The 25196-nt window shown below is 41.0% G+C and overlaps 1 protein-coding gene across 1 annotated transcript in view; it reads right to left on the bottom strand.

Annotated features, from left to right (window-relative positions):
• Window positions 1–25196, bottom strand: part of DISC1 (DISC1 scaffold protein) — a 273630-nt gene that overhangs the window by 234527 nt on the left and 13907 nt on the right. The window contains 2 exon segments of the mRNA XM_089777362.1: window positions 19956–20025; window positions 21264–22300. Coding sequence (XP_089633488.1) covers window positions 19956–20025; window positions 21264–22300 — 1107 coding nt within the window.

The raw sequence follows: 25196 nt of genomic DNA, 5'->3' as shown, positions 1-25196 counted from the left end.
TGTCAAAGAGGATAATGGAGCTATCCAAACCTTGTAAAAAAAAATCCAGCCATAGCATGTGTCTAAATACCCTCTTGTAGCAGTGTGTTTAAAAAAAACAATCACCCATTGCTAGTTATGGTTTCCATCATAAAGATATAACAAATCAAATCTCAGACTGATTTTCAGAGTTGCAAAACCATATTTACATTTGCTTGCAATATGCATTCTCAACTGCCAAGACTATGCACCAATGCAATGTTCACACAAACAACTGGCAGTAAGACACACAAAACTTCTTGCTTTAACAAAGACTAAATCAAACATTCAGGATTTGGCCTAGAATAAATTAGGGTCCAAATACTGAGGGATGTAGCAGCTGCAAGTCCCACTGAGCTCTAGAAATTGCAGATGCTCAGCAACAACCAGGATCAAGATGTATGTTTCCTAGTGCAAACTAATGGTTTTTATACGCCTCTTAACTATTTAGTCTTTAAGGTGCTCATTACAGACTGGTTCGACTATACCTTTGAAACTTATCTACTCAATGTCCTCCTCTCCCGCCACCCCTTTCCCTTATTTATTCTTGGTTCTGGACATCCTACACTCCACTCATCTGAAGAAGTGGGCTGTGACCACAAAAGCCCATACCACCATCTACAGTAAAACTCCGATGGTCCGGCATCTGATGGTCCGGCACTCCTGATGGTCCGGCACCGTCAGGAACCCGGAAGTGCTCCGGGCAGTAGGACCATTGAAGTTGCTCTGCCCCCAGCTTCTCCGATTCAGCCGCTGCTAAAACTGACCAGCGGCTGAATCAGGGAAGCCGGGGGCAGAGCAGCTGGAGTGCCGCCCGGTAGGTCCCGTAGCGCTGCCCCTCGGGGCTGTGGGACCAACCCCGCAGCACCTCAGCTGTCCCCGATTCAGCCGCTGCTGAAACTGACCAGCGGCTGACTCCAGGAAGCCTGAGGCAGAGCTGCTCTGCCCCGGCTTCCTGGAATCAGCCCCTGATCAGTTTCAGCAGCAGCTGATTTGGGTACACCTGGGACAGATCTTAACATCGGTAAAGAAAACTTAGTTTAACAGCATTTTGTCTGGCAAGACACTGTTAATCAATAGTTGAGGTTGGGAAATCCTCAATCTCAGATTATGGTCCTTACTTTCTTATTATTTGTATAATCTCCGTCTTGTTTTTAATTGTTCCTGTCTGCTATATATTAATAAATTTGCTAGGTGTAAATCAACTAAGGTGGTGCGGTATGATTGGTTAGGTAATCTTGTTGCAGTAGTTAGGATTGGTTAATAAAATTTAAGTGCAATAATTGCTTAAGGTAGAGCCAAGCAAGACACAGGTTTCACTATATAAAGTGGGGCCCATAAGGAAATCCTTTGGAAACCAACTCCAGGACACAGCTCAAAGATCAGAGCTGCCAAACTTCAACCCTGTGCCAATAACACTGTGCTGAAACTGGAGTCCCCCAGATGGACTTGATCCTGACTGGCCATCAAGACAAGTTAATCTGTCTTATTGGGAGGGGTGAGCACTGTATGCCTGCTGTGTGCATCTGTTTTTGATGATTGTTAATAAATAGAGATTTAAGTAGGATATTACTGTGCAAGGCTCTTTCACTGGTAAAAGACCCCACAAACTCGCAAAGTGTAAGGCTACACCTAAGCCTGCAGAAGGGTACAAATGGATGCCTATATTGAAAAGGTTACCTTTGAGCCCTAGGAACAAGTGAGGGTGGGTGTCCCTAGAGTGTGTGAGAATGTTACCAAAGACACTGTGATCTCAGAAAACACAGAAAATGTTTGGGTGTGGGTCTCTGGTTTTTGTTTGTCTTTCAAACAAACTATTGCTTGGAAATTGATTTAAAAAAAGGAAGCATGAACCAGAGGTGCACTTGCATACTCTGAATCTTAGAGCAGGCATAGACACAGATGTCACTGCATCTTCCAATCTCAAATTGTCAATCTTACTGGCTAACAAAGAAGTTCCTCTTTTCCCATTCATGAGATTCTGAAAGATCTGCAAGCTCTTTTTTAGAAAGAAAATATGAAAATTCACATTTCTTTGGTCTGATTCCCTGAAGAATCTCTCAGTCTTGCCCTACTGAGGGACATCCTTGCATTGACCTTACCATTGACAATACTAAACCTTAGCCCCTTTATCAGAATCCTGCAGATAATCCTGTAACTACAATAAAAATGCCTTGAATCCAACCTTCTCATTCATTATTCCTGTAGTCTTATTTAAGTTCTTGTCATTCCTGTAGTCATCTTGCATCACAGGTAAAAGACTCACTCCTGCAAAATGCTCACCACCCTCAATTCCTCTGGACTTTGCTGAGAGCAGAGTACTTTCCAGAATCAGGCCCAAAGAAAAAAATATCTGAGAGGTGACAAAAATGTCACTATGGGACAAATGTATCCCACTACTAAATTCATTTTAACTGCTTCCAGAGACCATACATTCAGCACATAACCTTCATTTCAATCTGAGCAGATACACAGCATGCTGGCTTAGTTGTTTCCCAGATAAACAAGAGCTATTCACCACTAAGAAATCAAAGCAGAGGCAAAAAACACATCATTGGAACAAACACAAATGCAGAAACATGCAGAACAAGAAACTATCTGATGAACTTAAAGGACAAAACATGTATTGGAACATGAGAACATTAAAAGGTAGCATTTGTGGTACTGATGCATAAGTAATGAGAAATCAGTCTATGTGTTAGGAGATGAGAGGCAAAGGAGAATTCTACCATTTGAGTTTGCAACCCACAGTCTGGGAATTGCTGAGGCAAGAGATTGTCTACACAGGGTAGCTGATCAGCATAGATACAGCTAAATTACTTTTGTACTGTAACTACTGCAGTATAACTCTCCCCTGCAGATTCTATTTTGGAATAAAAGTGACTTTATTCCAAAGTAAGTGTTCTGTTTGGAAAGCTTCTTAAAATTATGTCCTCCTTTGGCTCTCTCTTTTTCCTTCTGCTATTTCTCTGGCTTTCTTTTTCTTCCCCACCCCTTTTTCATTCCTTCCAGGTTTCACTGCCCTGTAAGTAATGGTGAGATAGTCATGTTGGTCTCAGAACACTAAAGAGACAATGAAGCTTGGCACACCTTCAGAACACAATCTTAAATCCATATCTTTGCTAGAAAGTAAAATTATGAATTGAACAGAGACTAGATTTATGGTTTATTACAAAAATATATAAACCTCTCCTCCAATATTTTTTCTCCTATGACTGGAGGGATATTATAAGTAGGGATGTAATAAAGTAGTTGATTTACCGATAAGCAAAAGCTTATTGGTTAATGGTACTGACTACACGCATTTAAATGCAGAGCCACAGCAGGAGACCTACTCCCGCTGCGGATCTGCATTTAAAATGTAATAGGAGCCAGGTGAGCAGGCGGCCTGGCTCAGTCCCAGCTCGTGCCAGGTCCGGGACCATACCCCCGCAGCAGCTCAGCAATTTAAAACACGGTAGAAGCCAGGCTTGCCTGTCCACCCGGCTCCTACTGCATTTTAAACTGCAGAGCCACAGCAGGGTTTGGTCCCAGACCTGGAGCAAGTCAGGATTGAGCCAGGCTGTCTTCCCTTATCAACTAATCAAGTAGTCGATAAAAATTCTATCGACTACTTGATTCGTAAATTAGCCACATTTTAACATCTCTAGTTCTAAGCCTCACTAGTTAAGGGTGATGCTTATCAGTTCCAGTTAACAGGGGGCTGCTCTAGCTCCATGGGGTCCACCTCAGACACGAGTTGCTCTGGCATCTGGTTAACCAATTAAACAGGATTTTACATCCCTAGTGTAGACATGCCCTATGTTAGACAAGAACAGTTCACACTCATCAGGTAGGATAAAAGAATTAATTTCAAATGATGTGTATTTTTAAAGCTTCTCTTAAAAAGCATAAAGTTTTTATCATCTGGACACACAGTCAGATCAAACAAAATTTGTTACACACAAGAACCAATCTTAGCTTATATTTCATTTCTTTGTGGTATTGCTCATTTCAAAATCTGCACTGTTTTACAAATGTGGATAGGTTGCCCAACAGATTTTTCCTATGGATAAGCCACACTGAAGAGGAAAAGGAAAGTGATTCATTTTGTTTCTTTTCTCTCCACCCTGAAAGAGAAATCCATCAATGTAATGATTATACTCTTAGTCTTAGAAAGTTTATTTTTCAGATTTGCAGTTCAGTTTCTCAAGGTTATATGATCTTATTTTCAAAAGTGATACTTTATTTTATACATATATTTTTTCCCTCTTATCTCAACTTCCTAATAGTTCAAATGAAAGCTCCCCAACTTCTTGTCCATTGCATCTAACATCTCAGCCAGTGCAGCCCTCCAACAAATAATCTTATAATTATACTATCTGTCAGTCAGTTTATAAGAAGCCATAATTATTACACAAGTCAAATTTGTACCTTGTAACAGTAATATAAATTTAAAATTCCAAATCAGTAGCAAAGTTCAATATTAGCTGACCCAGAATTACTCTTTGCTTCAGCTACACCAGACTAACACAGCTACATTTCTATTACTATTCTCTCATAGAAGAATCTTTTTTTTCCTGATCATAGCCCAAAGGCAAATGATAGCAAAAATTAATAATAAAACATGAAATGAAACTGACACAGATATTAGCTACTATTCTGATCCAGTCTCTATTGCCCACCTCCCCCTTTCTTTCTTTCATTGCCCAATTCAGCATTTTTTCTTTTTAAGTAAAGATAATGTATGATTTAATTAAAAGATTGGACAGTCTTTCTAAATTCATTAGGTCTGCCCTACATCATCCTTTATAGATGGAATATTGCCATATAAAGTGATCTCTGCTACCCTTTCTGTATCATTACTCTCAAAATTGAAAACCTTTTAACTAACGAAATTAAATAATTAATAAATGTATCTACAATCTAAGACTAACCCAACCCTAACTGTCTTGTGACATGACAGCCAAGATAGACCAAAAAAAAACACATATCCCAAACTGTTCCTATGGCCTTGTCTATACTTTGATTTAAAATTTTTGTTTTAAATACTTATTAGTTAATGTGCAGGGCTCGACAAACTATAGAATCTACTCACCCGTGGTGAGTAGATTTCAGCCACGCGCCCCGTTTACCGGCGGCACGCACATGTGCAATGCGGCTCTTGTGCATGTGCAGTGCAGGGCTGGCGAGCGGCTTTCACCGCAGTTTGTCAAGCCCTGTTAATGTGCATTTACAAATCTAGTGTAGACAAGTCAGTGTAGACTAGCAGGTTCTATACTGGTCAAGTTAAAAGCAACAGGCTTCCATGTGGGTCTCTTTCACCACTTAGCATGCTTTTTTGTCTTCACTAGACTTACAGAACATGTTGACCAATACATGCTCACTGCATGCCTTTAAATCCTACACAACACATATATAAAGAGTTGGAGAGAGGTCTGTTCAGTTTTTAGATATTGTATTTATATTTCTTCTCAGGTTGGTTGCATTGAAGCCAACATTTTTAGTTAGTAAAATTTAATTCCTCTTGTTACTTTTGTAAGCCTAGACAGCAGAATTTAGTTTAAAGAATTTCTGCATTTGCCCTACCAAGTTCATAGTATACCCTGTTACCTTGCTTTGGAGGCTGCTATCAAAGCTGGTGTGAGCGGAACATAGTTTGCTCATGTAGTGACCATCAAGACTACAACTCTAGGGAAAAAGTCATACAGAGTTCACTGATCCGGTCCTTTGTATTGTGACAACTTTGTCACTTGGAGTATCTCCTGTTCTCTATTAGCCTCCCACGCAGCCTAGGATTTCCCGCTGCAGCTCTCCAGTAAATTTGCTCAACTTATTACCACATCCACTTGCAAATACCAAAATGTCAAAAGTCATATAGTGAATGATGTCCAGGATAAAAGCCCAGTCCTAATATCAGATACCATAGATGGACAGAAGGAGAGACTATCTATATCCACCCAGGTATTTAAAATGTGTATGCTCTAGTGTTTTACTCTTCAATTTTTTAAAGGGGTTTACAGTTACATTTTCTGTCACTGCCGTTGTTCATCCATTATGTGTGCTAGTTATCCACTAGATTAAAAGTCTCTCCTGAACTCCTTTATTGTTTAAAATTACATAATGCTCAGGTGAACAAGTTACCCTCTATCCATATACTTTGCAGAACTACATAAATTCTCTCCTTATGATTATAACCTTTAAAGCCCCTTAGCAACTGTGTTGCCATTTTCTGTAATTTTCTAATTCATTACTTCTCTCTCTAATATAGTGTCTACAGCATTCTAGTCTCATGAATCTTCTGTACGCTACTATATGAACCATTGGGATTTGTGCACAAAACCTTTGATACAATCACAATTCAAGATGGATAAACTAGGGACGTTAAAATTAAATCAATCAACTAATTGAATAATCAATGGAATTTCCATCAATTATTCAATTAGTCGATCCGGGTGATTCCGCTTTGAAATGTAGCAAGAGCTACCCGCTAGCCACAGGCAGCATTTCAATCTTTGAAATGCACAAGAGCCCGTGGTGGGGCTCTTGTACATTTCAAAAGGTGGAACGCTGCCACTGCATCCCTGCCACAGAGCTGGAGGGGAACTGGCTTTTAAGGCAGCTCCCCCCAGCACCCCTCCACTCTCCCCCCTGCTTCCTCTTTTTGATAGAGGCAGCAAGTGGGGGGAAGCAACTAGTCCATTAGTGTGTCGACTATCCGATAATCTTTTGCTTATCAGATAGTCGACTAGAGGATTAGTTGCTTATATCCCTAGAATGAACCCTATACCACTTCTGGTAAGCCAAGCGTTAAAGCCTTCTCTCAGGCAGCCAACCACTCCATATCTGCTGCTAGCAGTTAAGCACATCAGCATTCCTGCCAGGAATCTCCTGCTGATTTATCATAGTTATCTGCCAGCAGGAATTTCCCTAAGCCAGGTCTGGGCAAAATACAGCCCGTGGGTCGTATCTGGCCCATCAAGCCACTGGATCCGGCCTGCAGATGCAGCAGGGAGCCTCAGGCAGACTCCCCTGCTTGCCAGCAGCTGCCCACGCTGCTCAGAAATGGAAGGCTTCAGGCACTGACCTCAGCACAATCCCATTGGCCAGTTTCTGGCCAGAAACTAGACAATGGGAGCTGCCTGTCTGATAACAGGCAGCACACAAAGCACCACATTCCCCTCCCCTCCAGGTCAATTATTTACACAAGCACAGGGCGAGCAGGCAGGCAGGCCGAGAAATGTGTTAAGCTCTACAGGCAAGCAGCCACGCTGGTTGGGCTGCTGGCTAGTAAGTCTCCTGGACAGTAAATCTCCTGGCCAGAGCCTGCCTCTGGCATCCCTCCCTTCTCCGAGCCTCCACCCCCACTCAACATACCCAAACTCTCTGATCGCTCCTGCACTCATATACTCTACGAGATCTGGCACCCCCATCACCTGCTCCAGATAACAATCCCCTCCTTCCCTAGGTCACAAACCAAACCCCTGTACACCCAGTCCCCTGCTCTAGGTCACAACTGCCTCCTTCACCCAAACTCCGTCCCAGACCCCATTCTCCCTCCTGCACCCCAATCCTTTACCCCAAGCTCCCTTCTGTACCCAACTGCCATCTCTGACTCCGCACCTCCTCCATTATATCATGGAAGAGTGCGGCCTTTGACCACTTTCCAAAATCTTGGCATAGCACCCCATCAAAAATTATTGCCCACCCCTGCTCTAGACAGTGGAGCTACAAAACCAGCAGGGCATTAGCAGAAAGATGCTATGTTGGATGCTTGAGAAGGCCCAATATGTAAGCTCCTTAAACTTAGTTTCAAAAAATTATGCTGAGGCGAGCAGAGCATCGTGCAGCATTCCAGGAAGATTAGCGTTTACTTTATTGGATCCACGGCTTGCACACTGCATGAAGGAAGGATTCACTTTGCATAGGCCATTTTGCCTTTTCTCCTGTATAACCAAACACCACAACAACCAGTCCATCAAAGAAACTGTACTGATCCTCAACACTGCTCTAAAATATGAGCAGGATGCAGACATTCCAGTTTCATAGAAACGGTGAATTCTTTTGTAAGTCAATGTGAAAAAGATCAGCTGGGAAACCAGAGGTCAATGTTACACAGTCAGCAGGTATTGTCCATTTGAATGGCAACATTATTTGTAGTAAGTTACGCTTCGGAATGCCAACTCTTCCCCAAAAAATATTCAACAAGGAGTCTGCTAAATTATGCAAAACAGCTTATTTTGCTGTTGTGGTGGTTAAAAGACTGTCCTAGTTGTCTGAGAACAACATGGCTGAATCATGCACTGGGAAATACAGCTTTACTATCAGTCTGAGGTTACTTGGTGTGTCAGTTTTAGGCAGTGACTGGCTTAGTGTACTGTCAGATTTCAAGCACAAGTATGCTAAAACTTCAGTAAACTTTTTTTAAAAAATTCAAGCAATTCTCAGAAGCACAATCTGTCATCACATCAAGCATCTTCATGCTGGCCACAACTAAGGGAGAGAGAACATAGAATCTCAGTCTGCTGACAATATTAAGACAGGATGGTTTAGTCAAGATACTACATGACTAAAGCAGCTTCCATTATGATTTCTTTGCCAACATCCAGAATAAAACAAATCTATTATTGCTTTCCAGTGTGAAGGAGTAAAGCCTAATCTACACTAGAAAATTAGGTCTTTAACTACGTGGATCAAGGTCTAAAAAAATCTTCACTCCTGTTAAGCCAACTTAGGTTCTCATGAAGAAAGGACTAGAATACAAGAATGTTTATGTCTACCTAACTGCCAGCCTGGGGGGGGAGGTGGATTGCCTATGCTGATGGACTAGCCCCTTCCATCAATATAGGCACAGCTGTGCCTCTGTAGTGTTTAAAACATAGATAACCCTTAAAACACTAAGCACAGAAGTCTGACCAAACTCATCTAAAATCAACTCTAGGGATGGGGGAAACTACATGGTGGTGACCAAGAGAAAGGTTCAGGAGCCATGCTGTCATTACAAGTCAGCATGGCTCAAAGGTACTGGGGATAACACCACCCACAGTAATGTTTTAGAAAATTGCAGCCAGGATACTTGCTCCTGCCCTAGCCACCAAGCACAACAAATGCACAATGGAACAATTAATCTGGATATGCTTCAACACCCATTGACTTAATGCCATTAGAACTGTGAAGTGCCACCATATGCATTACTGTATATACACTGTACTCCTCTCAGTACACTTCATGCCTGCCTCTCTACCCCAGCACACACACACACAAAATAGGGCAAATTCCACCATCAGTTATACATGCACAACTCCAAGAACTTGAAGAAATCTTTGAAGTATTTCTAGCCCCCAAGTTAGCCTTATTTTCCATTGGGCTTGGTATCCAACACTCCACTCTAAACATGGTCTAACTCAAGTGGGACAATTCTCTACCTAGCTGTTTAAATATTGCTGCACATTATGCCCCTATTTTCTATTTTTGTTCTTACCATTAAATTTTAAAAGTTTTATTTTCAAAGGTTCTGAACATCTGCTGCTTGCACTAACTTCAACTAAAATTTGAGGTACTCAGAACCTCTGACAATCAGATTTTAAATCCTTAATTTTTTGTTATTGCTGCATCTCTTTCAAGAGAAAATTCCAAAATATATTATGCTTTCCAGCACATTCTCTAATCTAGACCAACAACCAGGGGGAGGGAATGCATGCCAAAAGAGATAAAGAACAGGTAAAAGAATTTTTAGATAAGTTAGATGTACTCAAGTCAGCAGGGATATGGACCTTTGAGTAGAACTCAAAAAGAAGCCAATCGGGGTTGAAAATTTCACATGGCTGCTACATGTGCTGTATCTGCTTGGTGAACAGCAGAGTTCAGTCTCTAATACGTATTTTTCAGGAACACTAAAGTCTTTTTAATCACTCCTACTGATCTCAGTATCATCTACAAAACTGGAAGATGCAGCTCCTTTCTTTTCAAAGTCACTTATGTTTGTTCAAGTAAAAGAGGATCCATGCAGGATTTCATAAGATCTAACTAGCAAATTATAGAACTAGAGAATGAAAAACAAAAAAAGAAAAAAAAAAGACAAAGGAAGTTTGCCTAGCTGATTACAAAAAGCATTTCCAGGTTGCCTTAAAGCTTACGGTACAAAACAGTTTTTAACATACCTGAAAACCTTACATAGTGGGAAGCTTTTTGTCCTATACATCCAATTGCTCTCAACCTGCCAAATGATCCCAAGATTATCTGTCTCTCTCTTGTGCCAAGAGGTCAGCCTCTTCTTGGTCAGAAATCACCTTGTTTGACTGCTAAAGATCTTTTTTTTTTCCTTGAGCATACAGGGATGTTTTTAAAAGATATTACCTCCAAGATTGGTTTCATCAGATTTCTATATCCTCCCATCCTGAAACAGGCATGGATCCCAGGCCATATATTCTTCAAAAGCACATTTCCACACATTTCCTCTGAGGTGCATATTCACTTCCCCTCAAAAAAACAAATACAATTCCTTCCCCTTGACCACCAGTTGAAATGAACAACTGGTAAACAAACCTTGGTCAGTCCCTTTCAGGCTATTAGCAAAACAAACATAAAATATGGGTTTTGCTCACCCTTATCTGTGCCAACAGAAATTATATACCTTAAGATCAGACTGCCTTATACACTTACTATGACCTTTATATAGTGACAAAGTGCTCTATTGCAACACCTTATCCAATTTAAAATACACGGAGAAATTTTTAAAAAGCAGAATGTAATTAGAGTTGCCAGGTGTCCAGTTTTGAACCGGACAGTCGAGTATTTGAGCTTTCTGTTCAGGAAACAAATTGAGAAAACATAAATGTCCGGTATTTTCTAAATAAAATGTAATGTAGATTGTGAATTAATGTCAAGTATGTCCAGTATTTTTGTTGAAACCATCTTGCAACCCTATCTGTACTTGAAAGATTCTACTCAAAGGAATGCATATGTATTGGAGAGAGAGATGTTGCTTATTAAATAGCTGCTACTCTTCTTTATGCAGCCATACTGAAACAATGCCATGGTACAATATTACACAGCGCTTTTTAGCAGCAGAATATTTCTACTTAGGGGAGATCTAATATGGGGATCTTCAGCACTTAAGTTCTTATATTGTGACTGAGTACTGACACTATCTGCGAAAGAGTCATTGGTTTTTTCAGGGGAGTTGGGACCAAACTACAGTAATAATAAGGAACAAAGAACAGTCTCCTTGACTTCCAGGCCAAGGGCCTACAGAAGCAGATAAATTAAACTGAAGCCCTGTGTAAAATTCTGTCCAGGACACCCAGAATTATAAGTCATTACGTTTTCACTTTTGCTGAGGCAGAAGGGTTTTTCCTGGAGATTAGACTGTGTCTCAGCTCCCTGACAAACTCCTTGAGACTGCCAATCCAAACCAGTGCCTGTGTGAGTTCCTCAGAAACATCCAGTCCCTCACACTGGACTCTCACAAAATGTAAGTCTACACTTCCAAAAAGACCGTCTTAGGTTAGACTCACTTTAAACTTCAACATAAAAGCACTGAGATGGTTTATAGTAAAACTAATAATATGTTTAACAACAAAGAATAGAGATTTACATGATACTAAGCAAGAGATAAAGAGGTAGGCATGATTACAAATAAAGCATACTTTTTCTTGTTACTAATCTTAATTCTAGCAAGTTACAACTTTACCTAAAACAGTTTTTCACTTGAACTAAGTAATCAGCAACTCCCATCCATCAAGTCAAGAGGATACACTCGTCACAGACTCGGAGGGTGCTGTTCCCTATGTCTCCCCTAAGTGATATATTTTGCTTCCCCTTATGCTTTCTAAAGTCCACTCTTTTTGTCTCAAGAGACCAGAAGACTTTCCGGGGGTGCAGACTAAGAACCCCCATTGGTCTCTCAAAGGTCTCTTCTCTGTTGCTTGTTATCTTGATTGCTTTATTGACCTTATATGTAAGTGTACTTTCATTGTTTGCCTGCAATCAAGCCACTTAGACAAGTCAATCAACATTTGTTTATCTAGCACAGGTCTGGTTTATGTGTTCTTAAAATCTGCTTGGGAAAAAAAGTACATATATAATTTTTAGAACACAATCCATACACACCATTTTTGAGTCAGGATATGATCAGTTTATATATGATACCTCAAATGACACTTTTTAGATATATATGAAAATAGTGAGTTTGGGGCAGTGAGTGTATCAGGCCTGATATGAATTACAGTATTGAGTGCCCTCTGAAAGATGGCACTGAGGGGCTCTTAGGGCACACCATTAACAGAAAAAAAATGTAATAACATGGCTGGACAGTGCTCTATCAAGCTCTGTTATCTTAGAGTATTGACTGTACTCATAAAATAAGCTAAAATAGTTGCTGGCTTCACAAGTTACTATGCGCAAAAGCACCTACTGTTTATACTTGTGGAGGAAGGACAGACTTTGTCATGACATATGTTGTATACAGGCAGTCCCCGGGTTACATACAAGATAGGGACTGTAGGTTTGTTCTTAAGTAGAATCTGTATGTAAGTCGGAACTGGCGTCAGCCGCTGCTGAAACTGATCAGTTTCAACCGCGGCTGAATCTGGACGCCAGTTCTGACTTACATACAGATTCAACTTAAGAAATCCAGGCGTCCCCAACTCTGCCTCGGGCTTCCTGTAGTCAGCTGCTGGTCAGTTTCAGCAGCGGCTGACTTGGGGACGCCTGGGGCAGAGCAGCTGGGGTGCTGCTGGGTTGCTCCAGTAGCGGGGCTCCTCAGCGCTACTGGAGCAACCCAGCAGCACCCCAGCTGCTCTGCCCCAGGCGTCCTGATTCAGCCGCTGCTGAAACTGACCAGCAGCGGCTGAATCAGGACGCCTGGGGCAGAGCAGCTGGGGTGCTGCCGGGTTGGTCCGGAGCGGTGCTGCGGGACCAACCCGGCAGCACCCCAGCTGCTCTACCCCAGGGGTAGGCAAGAAAAGCCTGGCCTGCTGGGGGGGGAGGCACTAGCTGCACCCCCCCCCCCAGCAGACCAGGGGGACAGGAGCAAAGCCGCGGAGCACGCCCGCAGCAGGACAGCCCAAGCGCGCCTGGGCTGTCCCGCTGTAGGCGTGCTCCAAAGCTTTGCTCCTGTCCCCCTGGACTGCTGGGGGGGGGGTCCAGCAAAGCCGCTGGACCCCCCCCCCCAGCAGACCAGGGACACCAGAGCAAAGCCGCCGCCTGGGCAGCTTTGCTCCGGTGTCCCTGGTCTGCTGGGGGGGTCCAGTGGCTTTGCTGGACCCCCCCAGCAGACCAGGGAGATCGGGAGAAGCTTTTCTCGCCCCAGAGGACACGGGTGGCGACCCGCCGCCTGTGAGCTCCGGGGCAAGAAAAGCCCCGTTTGTAAGTGCAGATCCAACATAAGTCGGATCCGCGTAAGTTGGGGACTGCCTGTATTCTCTACATTTAAGCTTGCACAAGAAATCTGTGTAGAATTATTTTATTGTTATCCCACCTGCTTTGGAGAATACAGACTCCCAACAGAGCCTAGTTCTGCTGTGCAAGTCAACATTTCCCACCAGTTCCAAAAAGGAACTCTGTGTGTTCTCATTCCTGCATGGAGGAGATGTAGGGGGTTTTAAACTATTTGTATATAGTTAATTTTGAAGTAACTACTGGCTGCACAAGCTGATGCAGAGCCTAGAGCTGACTCGACCCTGCAACTTCGTGTCAAATGTCAAACCATCTGTCCCCAGAACCTGGTGCCACCGGAGGCAATGAAAATTACTCCAGGAGCCAATAAAGGAAAAGAAAAGGGTTTTATAACGTTTGGAAATGGAACTGTGCCATACAAAAAAAAACCTATACTGCTGCCCTGACAAACCCAACTCCCATAGACACAAATGTGCGCTGCTTTTTTTTTTTTTTTTTTTTTTTTAATTCAACAGCATGTTTAACCTTGGAGCTGTCAAGCTCCATCAGGAATAATGAGCCATGACAACACTCCAAGCAATCCTTGGAGAACAGACCAATTTCTAGTATATGCTATGTAAGGCAAAATGCTGTTGTCATATTCCCAGGGCATTATACCTGCTTGGAAAAAATACAGTAATGTGGCCATCAAGAGGAAACTTTACGTAAATACAGAAACAAATTAGACATTTCATTATATTTTGCCACATAGATTATAAAGTAGGTAATATGAAATCCTAACATTTTACATTAAATAAAACAGGGAACAGAGGTAATCCATCTGACTTAATATACATTTCACACAGAAATATCACGGGAGGCAGGTGGAAAGTATCTGTTCTGGAAACAAGGGAAGGTACACTATGTAAAAAGACTTGGCACTACTAAGGCGCTGTGCTTACTTAGAACCTCCAGGTTTATTGAAAATAGGGTTGCCTGGTGTCCAGTTTTGAACCGGACAGTCCAGTATTTGAGCTTTCTGTTCAGGAAACAAATTGAGAAAATATAAATGAGAAAATATACATGTCCGTTATTTTCTAAATAAGATGTAATATAGATTGTGATGTACAGGCAGTCCCCGGGTTACGTACAAGATAGGGACTGTAGGTTTGTTCTTAAGTTGAATCTGTATGTAAGTCGGAACTGGCGTCCAGATTCAGCCGCTGCTGAAACTGACCGCCAGTTCTGACTTACATACAGAATCAACTTAAGAACCCCAAGCGTCCCCAAGTCAGCTGCTGCTGAAACTGATCAGCAGCTGATTCCAGGAAGCCCGGGGCAGAGCAACTCTGCATCGGGCTTCCTGTAGTCAGCGCTGATCAGTTTCAGCAGCGGCTAAATCAGGACGCCTGGGGCAGAGCAGCTGGGGTGCTGCTGGGTTGCTCCAGTAGCGCCGCTCCTCGGCACTACTGGACCAACCCAGCAGCACCCCATCTGCTTTGCCCCAGGTGTCCTGATTCAGCCACTGCTGAAACTGACCAGCAGCGGCTAAATCAGGACCAGAGCAGCTGGGGTGCTGCTGGGTTGGACCAGTAGTGCCCAGAGCGGCGCTGCGGGACCAACCGGCAGCACCCCAGCTGCTCTGCCACAGGCATCCAGAGAAAAGCCTAGTCTGCTGGGGGGGAGATACTAGCTGCGCCCCCCCCACCCCCACCCCAGCAGACCAGGAAGACACGGGCGGCGGACCGAGACACACCGCGGTCCCGCCGCCTGGGTCCTCCGCGGCTTTGCTCCCCGTCTCCCAGCTCTGCTGGAGACCAGCAGACCAGGGAGACGGGGAGCAAAGCCTCTGAGGACGCCGGCAGCGGGACAGCCGCGGGGCGTCTGGGCTGTCCCACTGCCGGCTTCCCCCGCGGCTTTGCAAACCCTCGGGGAAGCTGGCAGCGGAGCAGCCCAGGCGCGCCTGGTGTGCCCCGCTGCCCGAGCCCCCCCGCCACTTTGCAAAGCCTCGGGGAAGCCGGCAGCGGAGCAGCCCAGGCACGCCTGGGCTGCCTCGCTGCCCGACCCCTCCCCCCCCCCCCGCGGCTTTGCTCTGCGTCTCCCTGGTCTGCAGACCAGGGAGACGCAGAGAAAGCCCCAGAGTACACGGGCGGCAGGACCGCGAGGTCCCGCAGTCCGTGTACTCTGGGGCAGCCCCGTTCGTAACTGCGGATTCGACATAAGTCGGATCCGTGTAAGTCGGGGACTGCCTGTAATGTCAAGTGTGTCCGGTATTTTTGTTGAAATCATCTGGCAACCCTAACTGAAAATAATAAACAGATTATTCATAGCAACTTTTTCAAATTTGTGGAGTATTGCAGCTCTACAAACATCCATTAAAGTTATTGTGAGTTTCATGTCTACAACACTGTCTACTGTTTTGAATCTTTAGGGTTTATTGTTAATTTCCACTTTCAAGTATCTTGACATTCACTAGAAAGAATCAAGTGCAAGCATTTTTCTTTTGTATCACCATTAACAATATATGTTTATATAATATTTGTGTGTCTGTAGAACAGTAGTAGATTAAAAAACACAAAGGAGAATATAGTACTTTTCAATAGAAAAGTCACTTCACCTCCCAGCACGATAGATATCATTCAATTTACATTTTAATCTCCCTAATTTGTCCAAAAATATAGCAATTACAGGGATGGAGACATAGAAAAGAGGGGCAGTGTCAAAAGCAAAATTCTGCAATTATTTGGTCCTTCAGCATTGTTTTCCTATTACATCCATTTAATGTGTTTGTTACCTCAAATAACTTCTGCTCATTTTTTAAAATAATGAGTTTTTTTTTCGGTTCCATACGCCCACTGTATGTTTTTCTTGGTTATCATTAGACTGTCTTATTTACAGAAGAAAAACTGCATTACTCTAAAGTTTCAAGTACAGACCTACAGTCCTAAGCTTTTAGAATTCCTTCTTTACTCTAGAGCTCCGTCTTCACTGATAGTTTTTCCAGCAGAAAATATGCTAACGAGAGACTCATTAGCATAGCTGCAATCTCATTAGCATAATTCCTGCCATTTCTTTTTGCTCATGGGGTTTTTGTGCAAAAAAGAAGTAGTGTGGACAGGGTTTGTTTGTTTTTTGCACAATACCCTCGTTTTGTGCAGATCCTTATGCCTCTCCAGGACAGGAATCAGAATATTGCGCAAAACGGGGTTTTTGCGCCAAAAAAAAAAAAAGTCCACACTGCTTCTTTTTGCGCAAAAACCCCCTTGCGCAAAAAGAAATGGCAGAAAATATTCTAATGAGATCTCAACTTATGCTAATGAGTCCCTCATTAGCATATTTTCTGCCAGAAGAATTCGCAGAAAAGACGAAGCCTAAGGGATTTCCTACCTATTGTATTCCTTTTTTAATCTCTTCTTGCATGATGAGAAGAATTTTAAAGAGCAAGCACCATAATTTTGAAAATCTGTTGTTTTAGCAGTAGTCTGTTGCTACTGCTGAAGTGAACTAAAAACAGTGATAACATTTGCAGCTATGCAAACCATAATTATGGCAGTAATAAAAAAATTCATATTTTAGGATATAAGTTGACCAACTGCTCACATTCTTCATTCAAAATACATACACACGCACACCCCACATGGCATTGCACAACTGATTAAACTGTACTACTCCACAGTTCTCCTTTCCTTTGAAAAATCCCCAAACTAGACGCACCAGCCGTGGTCTAACCACATGTGGCAAATATTACAGGCTATTTAGTGCACCCTGAATGGCAGTTCTGCTTTCAACTAAAAAAGCGACTGCACAAAATGAAAATCCCAAAAGAAAACCCCAACATTCCATATTTCTTTTCAATAATACATAATATACCTTCAAAACATAGTATGCATTAATGTTTCAGTTTTTCTCCCTTTTGTCTAGGCATATTTATGTTTATACAACATATTTGTAGAAATAGATGCTCAGTATCTCCATCCCTTTCCAGAAATTTTAGACAGAAATTAGCATTAAATACATCAGCCAGCTCTTTGATGAGTTTTAAAACTTAACTTTTCACCAAGTATGACTTTGCTACTCTTAGTAGGATACAAAGTCGTTTCTAAAAGCAAAACTGAAAGAACACTACCACACAAAGAGAAAGAGAGGTCACAGTTCTAATTCTTCTTGCTGCACCATCCATTCTCATAGTCTATCCCCTGAGATGAGTAATGTACATTTTACAAAGAAAAAACTAGAGAAGTCAGCTCAGATGTTAGGAAAATAACAAAAAGTAGTCATAAAAATTGCCTGAAAATTGCATCAGAAAAGGAACAAAGAGCTACAAGAGATGAAGTAGGTCAAGCACTCACAAATTAGGAAGCACTAGAATTAAGTATGCATGGGTATGCATTTTGATATGGGGTAAAAAAAAATTTAAAAGAATCTACATGACAAGAGTAAGTTCCATTTTCAAAAGTAACTTAGGCACTGAAAAGCCTAAGTCTGATTGAAAGTAAATGAGATTTAGGTTCCGAAGCAACCAAGTTACTTTTTAAAATGGAATAGGAGTTCTGAGAATTTTACCCATGGCACGGACATGATTACATATATTTTCCACCGGGCTCTTCCCTCATCATTGCACAGAATGGACAGTAAATGAGGCAATGTCATGCAGCAAAGGAAACAGTTGTCTGCAAAACCTCTGCTTTATTTGTAAGCCTCAACTGCAGCAGAAGTAATAAATTAAACAGGTGACTGCAGGCAAAGAAAAAGACAGTCTTGTACTTCGGGCACTGGCTAAGCCCCAGAGAACTGAGTTCTGGCTGTCACACATTTCCTACATGATATCAGACAAGTCATTTATATCAGAACTTTCAGAGCTGGCCACTCTCACTGTATATTTCTTTTTTGAGATGGCAAACTTGATACACTTATGGCAGACAGCAAGAACCAACTTGCAGTACCAACTAATGTTTTACTAGAATGGAAAGGGAAGCTAGAAATGTTGGTGAGAGTTGAGGAACTTACATGTTGCCAGGAATGGTGTAGTAAGAGTGACAGATACCGATCTTCTCTCCTGCACTTAAATCTAGTGTAACAACTTTGTAATTAAACTTTGGGTCACAGACGATGGATGAGATTTCTCACACCAGTACTATTAGCAATGACATATTGGAAGCAGTTCAAAGCACGACCATTATCCCTGTTACACTATAACAAAATTTACAGGAGGCGGCTGGAGCACTGGCAGATCACATAGCGGCCACATGTCCTACTGCAAACATCACTGGCCTGAGACCATTCCTAGCTCTGTCTAGCTCTAGCCTGCTAACCAAATCACTTCACCTCTCTGTGACCTGGTTTCCCACCTGTAAAATGGGAATAACACTATAAAGTTCTACTGATAAAAAGTACTGTATAAAAGCTAGGTCTTTTAATTATTACCTAGCTACTGTAGCATATCAGCTGTAATCCTAGGTAAGAACAACTTCCTTAATGATCTCTAACTCTGACCAACTAGTATGTCCCTTTTGTTTAAAAAAATTTAGAAAATTAAACATCCCAACTCACTACAGTCCATCCCCATGACATAAAACCCTAGTGCCCTGCTAATAACCCAATCTACACAATTCTGTACTGAAATGATGCATACTGGAGGTTCTCGATATATATGCACCTCTCTCCTTTGACAGGGGGACTCACACTCACAGCTCTTCCAAACTGCTCCAATTCATTCCTGCACTGTTCAATTCAGCAGCTGGAGTGATGCTGAGAGTTCCCAGTGGCTATTGGCAGTTTCACAGTGGCAATTAAGGTTGCTTGAGCAGTTGTTTTAACTCTTTATTTCCTGATTTCAAAATGTAGATTTTTGCTGAAGTCTATGATTTGGAAGGGTCATAAGCTATCATTGAGCAATCTGAGAGATTTTGTGTCATATAATTACACATGCACACACACTCACATGTATAGACAATATACTATGCAATATTTTAAAGCACTTAAGATGACAAACATTTCTTAAATATAGTGTATTCACCGGCAGCTGCATCTTCCAGAGACAATTACCATGCATACTGCAGTCTTAACATGGTTTTACTTGAGTTTGTTTGATTGAATTTGGTGGATTGCTAGCTTGTCCTTCAAGTTCATACAGTTTACATTTACAAGAGCTATTGTTGCAACTTGCATTCTAAAGTTGCTGACCTACTTTCTTCTATGTATCGTCTCTGTTACTTTTTAGTTCAACACAATTAGTCATTGCAGTGTGTTTCATTGGCAACCAGTGCCCTCACTTGCCCCATTTACATCCTTCACTCATTTCTGTATTTAAGTCATATTGTTAAAGATATCTGATTCTAATGGTAGACACTTACATTGTGGTGTGGCTCAATATAATAAACTGTTGCATTGATCCCTGTACTACCTGTTGCTGACCTACTTTCTCTCATTTCTATACCTCATTGTACTGCATACTCAATAATACAAACACTTGTTCACTGAACTTTTGTCACCATTACCCAACCATAGTAAAGTATCTATTGTAAACAAAAGTTAAAAGGGAAAGACAAACTGGTATGAAAACAATAATAAAAAAGTCTCACCCTTATCGTAGTCATCTTCCTGTACTGCTTTTTCTTGAAGCCTCTGAAGCCTTAACATGAAGGATTTTATCTGTATCAGTACAAAAACAGAAATTTGACTACAACGAGTACTTGTGCATACAATTTAGTGTTGTAAATTTCTACAATTGAGGACAACTCAGCTCTAATTTGTAAGCCCATTCTGGACCCAAAACTAAACCCAAACCTACATTACCTGAATTGATCCCAATAAGGTTGTGCTGTTTTCCAGATTGACACTGACTCTTTCCCTTCGACCTGAGACAGTGCAGCCACAGCCTTCTTCCTGTGCAGCAGTATCCATTTTTTCCACTCCTAATAGCCACCAGCTCTTCTATGGAGAGGCACTGCAACGCTTTTGCTCACTCACTCCACAGCACAGCAAGGTGGCCACGGCCAACGGGAACAGGACACGCAATCACCCAGGCATCATTCGTACAAGCAGACGGAGAGCTGACCTGACCCCAAAAGGTTTGAGTTGTTTTATGACCGGATCCTGACAATTTTGATTATGCTTATTATTATTTTACACTTGCAGGGACTGATATTAAAAGTCAACATGTACACTGTTGTTCCACATCAGAAATCAAAATAATTGTTCCCAGTAAGAACTTAAGAAAAATACAAAAGTAGGATTACCATGAACCTGATTTCTGGCCATCTTTAGTCTGATATGTAATCCCCAGTACAAAGTTAATCTAGCGGAAAATTGTGAGACTAGATCAAGCTATGTATGTATTCAAGTGAGTTGACCATACCCATTGACTTCTAAGCCTTTTTCCAATATGCCCTTCAGGATGCTATATAGGGAAGACTGCAGAGCAATGTCTTTGCGGATCTAGTTTCTTCAAAACTGAGACCAACAATTACCCCATGTGGGCCTCTGGTTTCAAATGTACAATCCACATCAAAATTTGGCCCCTCACATGCCAGTCACTTTTTCCATCAAGAAAAAACAGCCATTTCTGGGAAAGGGTGGCAGCTGTTTAATACCGAAACAAGATAGTTTATTAGGAAAGGAAACAAGGATTACTGTATTCTGCTGAAATTGCAACTTTGACTATTATGAAAAGATTTAAATTGGCTATTTTAAGAAGGAAGTTGAGAAAACGAACCACACAAGCAGTGGTTCTCTCATTTCTAACCATGCATTACACTGTTGTAAATATAATTAAATGCCACAAAGCCACAAAAGCCAGTCATTTCCTATCTTTTACAATAGCCCAGTGATTGATTTGTCTAAAAATTCACAGCACCAAATGCACATGAACAAACTTTGTGATTACCAACCTTTAATATACTACGGTTGCCAACCAAGCAGTCCAATAGCACCGGTTCATATTTCCTCATCAAGGTGTCCCAGTTGTAATCACTAAAAGTAAAGCTACTTTCATAGCCTGAGGTAACAGATGAACCAGCAGATGCTGCATCTGAGGAATCCGTGTAACATGAAAATGCTACATCTGTGTCTGAAAGAGATGCAATCTCACAATCCTGCCATTTATCATTCACTTCGTTCTCTCGTGTACACTGATAATCCTCACCATCCCTACAAATGCAAGATGAAGCCCCTAAGTCTTTATGTGAACTTCTTAGTCTCTCCCTTGGTTCATCTAAATTAACATTTTCTGTTTGTCCTGTTGCACTGGTTTGCAGAGTATTTTCCACTGCCCTGCCATCTGACTGGTCTTCCGAGTCACTTTTTTCAAAACTTGAATTCAGTGAGAGTTGTATGAAGCTGAAACTTGAATTAAAGCTATCCCAAGAACTGGAAGAGTAAGATGTGATTTCTTTGTTTTTATATTCACAGTTATTGTTCACTTCCTTATGATCCAAAGTGTACATTTTCTTTGGCTCCTTTATTCTAGCACAGTGGGTTGTCTCCCCTGTAGTTGCTAGTAGATGTGTCTGCCATGTATGTGAACTGAACGCAGGTGAGAAGTCTCTTTTACATGTGACAGCTGCAGGACAAACTGGCAGAATTACATTTTCTGACTGCTGAAACCTGTGATCTGACAGATTTCTGAGGTCTCCTGTTGTATTTCCAGCAGTAGTCAACGTTGTTACCACATCATTGGTAACTATAGCACTGTTTACAGATGAATTACAGTGTAAGAATTCATTTTTCCATAATTTGTGCAGAGAGCAGTTCTTAAAGTCTTCACAATGCTTTCCGCCATGTTCAAGTCCCTTTGGGTTGAATGACTTGTAGTCAGCAGAAGGCTGAAACTCTAGCCGTTGTGGAGCTTTTGGTCTCATGTATCCTGGCCTTTTTGCCAGCTTCTTTTTATGAAAAGAACCTGCAAGCAGTGAATGATCCTGACCATCTAAAAAAAGAAAAAAAATGTCTTTAAAATATTTGTGTGATTTTTCCAGGCTTAAAATATTGTAGCATCTGAAACGAATTACCTCAGAACATTGAGACAGAACACTGATTTCTTTTTAAACACAACAGTACAGATTAGTGACAGATGGCAGAACAAGGAGCAATGGTCTCAAGTTGGGGTGGGAGAGGTCCAGGTTGGATATTAGGAAAAACGATTTCACTAGGAGGGTAGTGAAGCACTGGAATGGGTTACCTAGGGAACTAGTGGAGTCTCCATCCCTAGAAGTGTTTAAGTCTCAGCTTGACAAAACCCTGGCCGGGTTGATTTAGTTGGGATTGGTCCTGCCTAGAGCAGGGGGCTGGACTTGATGACCGTCTGAGGTCTCTTCCAGCTCTATGGTTCTATGATTCTAATACAGTCTGACAATACTGTAGAGTGGCTATCTTAATGGGAAAAGAGTGTTCTGTTATCATTATGTTGGACTGGCATCACGCTCTGATCTGAGCTGATTTGCAAACATATGTACAAACAAGCAATTATATGCTCAGAATACACATTTGCGTTTCTTGTACAGCACTGAACTCACATTTACAAAAGAACATAAATCTGACTATTTGCCCAGCAAATTTGCATTTTACATGCACCTTTTGCACCCACTTAGCTACCTGTTCAGATGCATATTTTACCAGTGTAACTTGGGCAACTATTTTTGTAATTTCCTCCCTATAAATTCAAGCAGATATTATAAAAACATTTTTCTAAAGTGGAAAAAAAATGAAGCCTAACTTTACTTATTTAAAAAAAATAGACAATATTTTATGTACCAAAAATATCAACTTAAGTACTTTCCATAAGAATAATCAAGTAACAAACGTTAATTTTGGGAGAAAGATGGTTCTCCACACTGTGCTCAACTATCATATTGTGTCATGTTCATGTAGATTATTACTGCCATATATATCATTAAAAAGAGACCCCACAATTCAGTGGCACACAGAGTTGAACTCTAAAACCATCTGAGATACAGACAGACACAAATCAAAGAAGGCAAAACAAAAGAATTCTGCTCTCAAATCAGTAGTTTCCACAATGAACTGATGCACATAAAATAATCTAATACTAAAATGAATGAAGTATAGAATCTACCTAATAGTTTTGCTTCATTTTCTCTTTGCTTCATTTTTTACTTTGATGACTCTGTTATTTTAAAAATGAGAAGCTATTTTAGTTTAAGGATATTTTAAAAATGAGAAGCTATTATTTTAAAAATGAGAAGCTATTTTAGGTTAACAGAGTCATCAAAGTAAAAAAGAATTCACCATTCAAATTCTATACAAAAAAGTTTCACTGGTTTAACTTAAAACAATTTAAAACCAATCTAATTAAACCAGTACAAAACCCCAAATGCAGACATGTATCAGTTTAAATGTTTAATTTAAGTTAAAATAATATAAAGCAAGCTTCAAATATTGCTAATTGACACATTAATGACAATTTAGCACAATCCTCTGACTCCTAGCATCTTCTAGAATTGCCAGATCCACTGAAGAAAATTTGAAGAGTTATACCATGATGTTTTACAGGAGAATAAAAAAGAAAGTGAAGTGAAACAAGGAAGGAAGGGAAATGAGCAATATAAAAAGAAACATATACAGTAAATTATACTTTTAAAGATTAAATAAAAAGTTGACTGACATTGTTAAATTCAAATAAAGTACAAACACTACACAACTATCCTAGTCCTTTACATTTTAGGGAGTGTGAGCGTAATTTGTGGAAGCACGGGTATTTTTTTCGCTGTCAGAAGTCTTTATCTTTGTAGTACAGTATTAGGTATTGAGTAAAGAGGTTCAAGACCATATCATGTAAATCCTGAGGCCTGTATTTATTAAAGAAGATATTCAACAAGAAACTTGATCTGATAATCACGGATTCCTTCCCAAGGATTCCTACTCTGGGCCAAAAAAATGCAAAATCTGAAGATGAGAATGGTGGAAAGAAAGAAGCTGAAATCTAAAAGCCAACATCACTTGAGCCTCAATTGTATCAATAAGATGGACACCAGAATGCAAAAAAACATGCATTATTTGAGGTAACAAAGGTAAAACATGCTATCCTGTGCTTAATAGCATGCAAAAAAGCTATACTTTTATTCCTTTGGTTTGTCTGTCTAGTTCAATGAACAACTTTAGACACCCTGCTCCCTGTACAGCATACAGCAAATGGAAGTTCTGATATTGACTAAAGTGGGATCAGAATTTTCAACTCCTCATTTTCAGTCACAAATGACTGGAAGTTTAGTTGTTTGACCAAAAGCCCAAGTCTTCTACAGGTTGAAACTCTAAAATCCGGGACTCTCTGGTCCGGCAACATCCATGGTCCAGCAGGACCATGAATATTGCTGAACCAAAGAACCGCAGATGCCCAGTTTCAGAAGTACAGCCCAAGCCCAAGCCCCACCCCTAAGCAATCATTTAAATCAAGAAAAACAAACATTAAATTAAGGACCGAAGCAACAGAAATCCTTTTTGTGAAGTAAGGAGCCATCTGCTGGCAAAAGCTTGCAACTTATCTATTATATATTTGAGAGAATAAAACAAAAATTGAGTTAAGAACCCAGGCTGGGATAGTTCTCTTCACGGAGCAGCCTGCATACTGAACCCCACATCCCCAGGCCCATCCCAGAGCATTGATTCAAATGAAGAAAAACAAAAATTAATATAGTTAAGAACCCAAGAAACACTGGGTAAATCTTCTAATAGTATGTAGATGAAATAAAAATATCTTAAATTAATACAATGTCCAACATCTTATATAATCCCAAAGCATTACCAATACACAAACTCTGCAGTGGCTAATTATACACCATGCAATGTTTATAAATGTTTTCAGTTGA

This window comes from Pelodiscus sinensis, chromosome 3 (genome assembly GCF_052426305.1).
Source record: "Pelodiscus sinensis isolate ZL-2025 chromosome 3, ASM5242630v1, whole genome shotgun sequence".
Classification (NCBI taxonomy): domain Eukaryota; kingdom Metazoa; phylum Chordata; order Testudines; family Trionychidae; genus Pelodiscus; species Pelodiscus sinensis.
The sequence above is the reverse complement of the archived record's forward strand: the minus strand, read 5'-3'. Positions and strand labels throughout refer to the sequence as shown.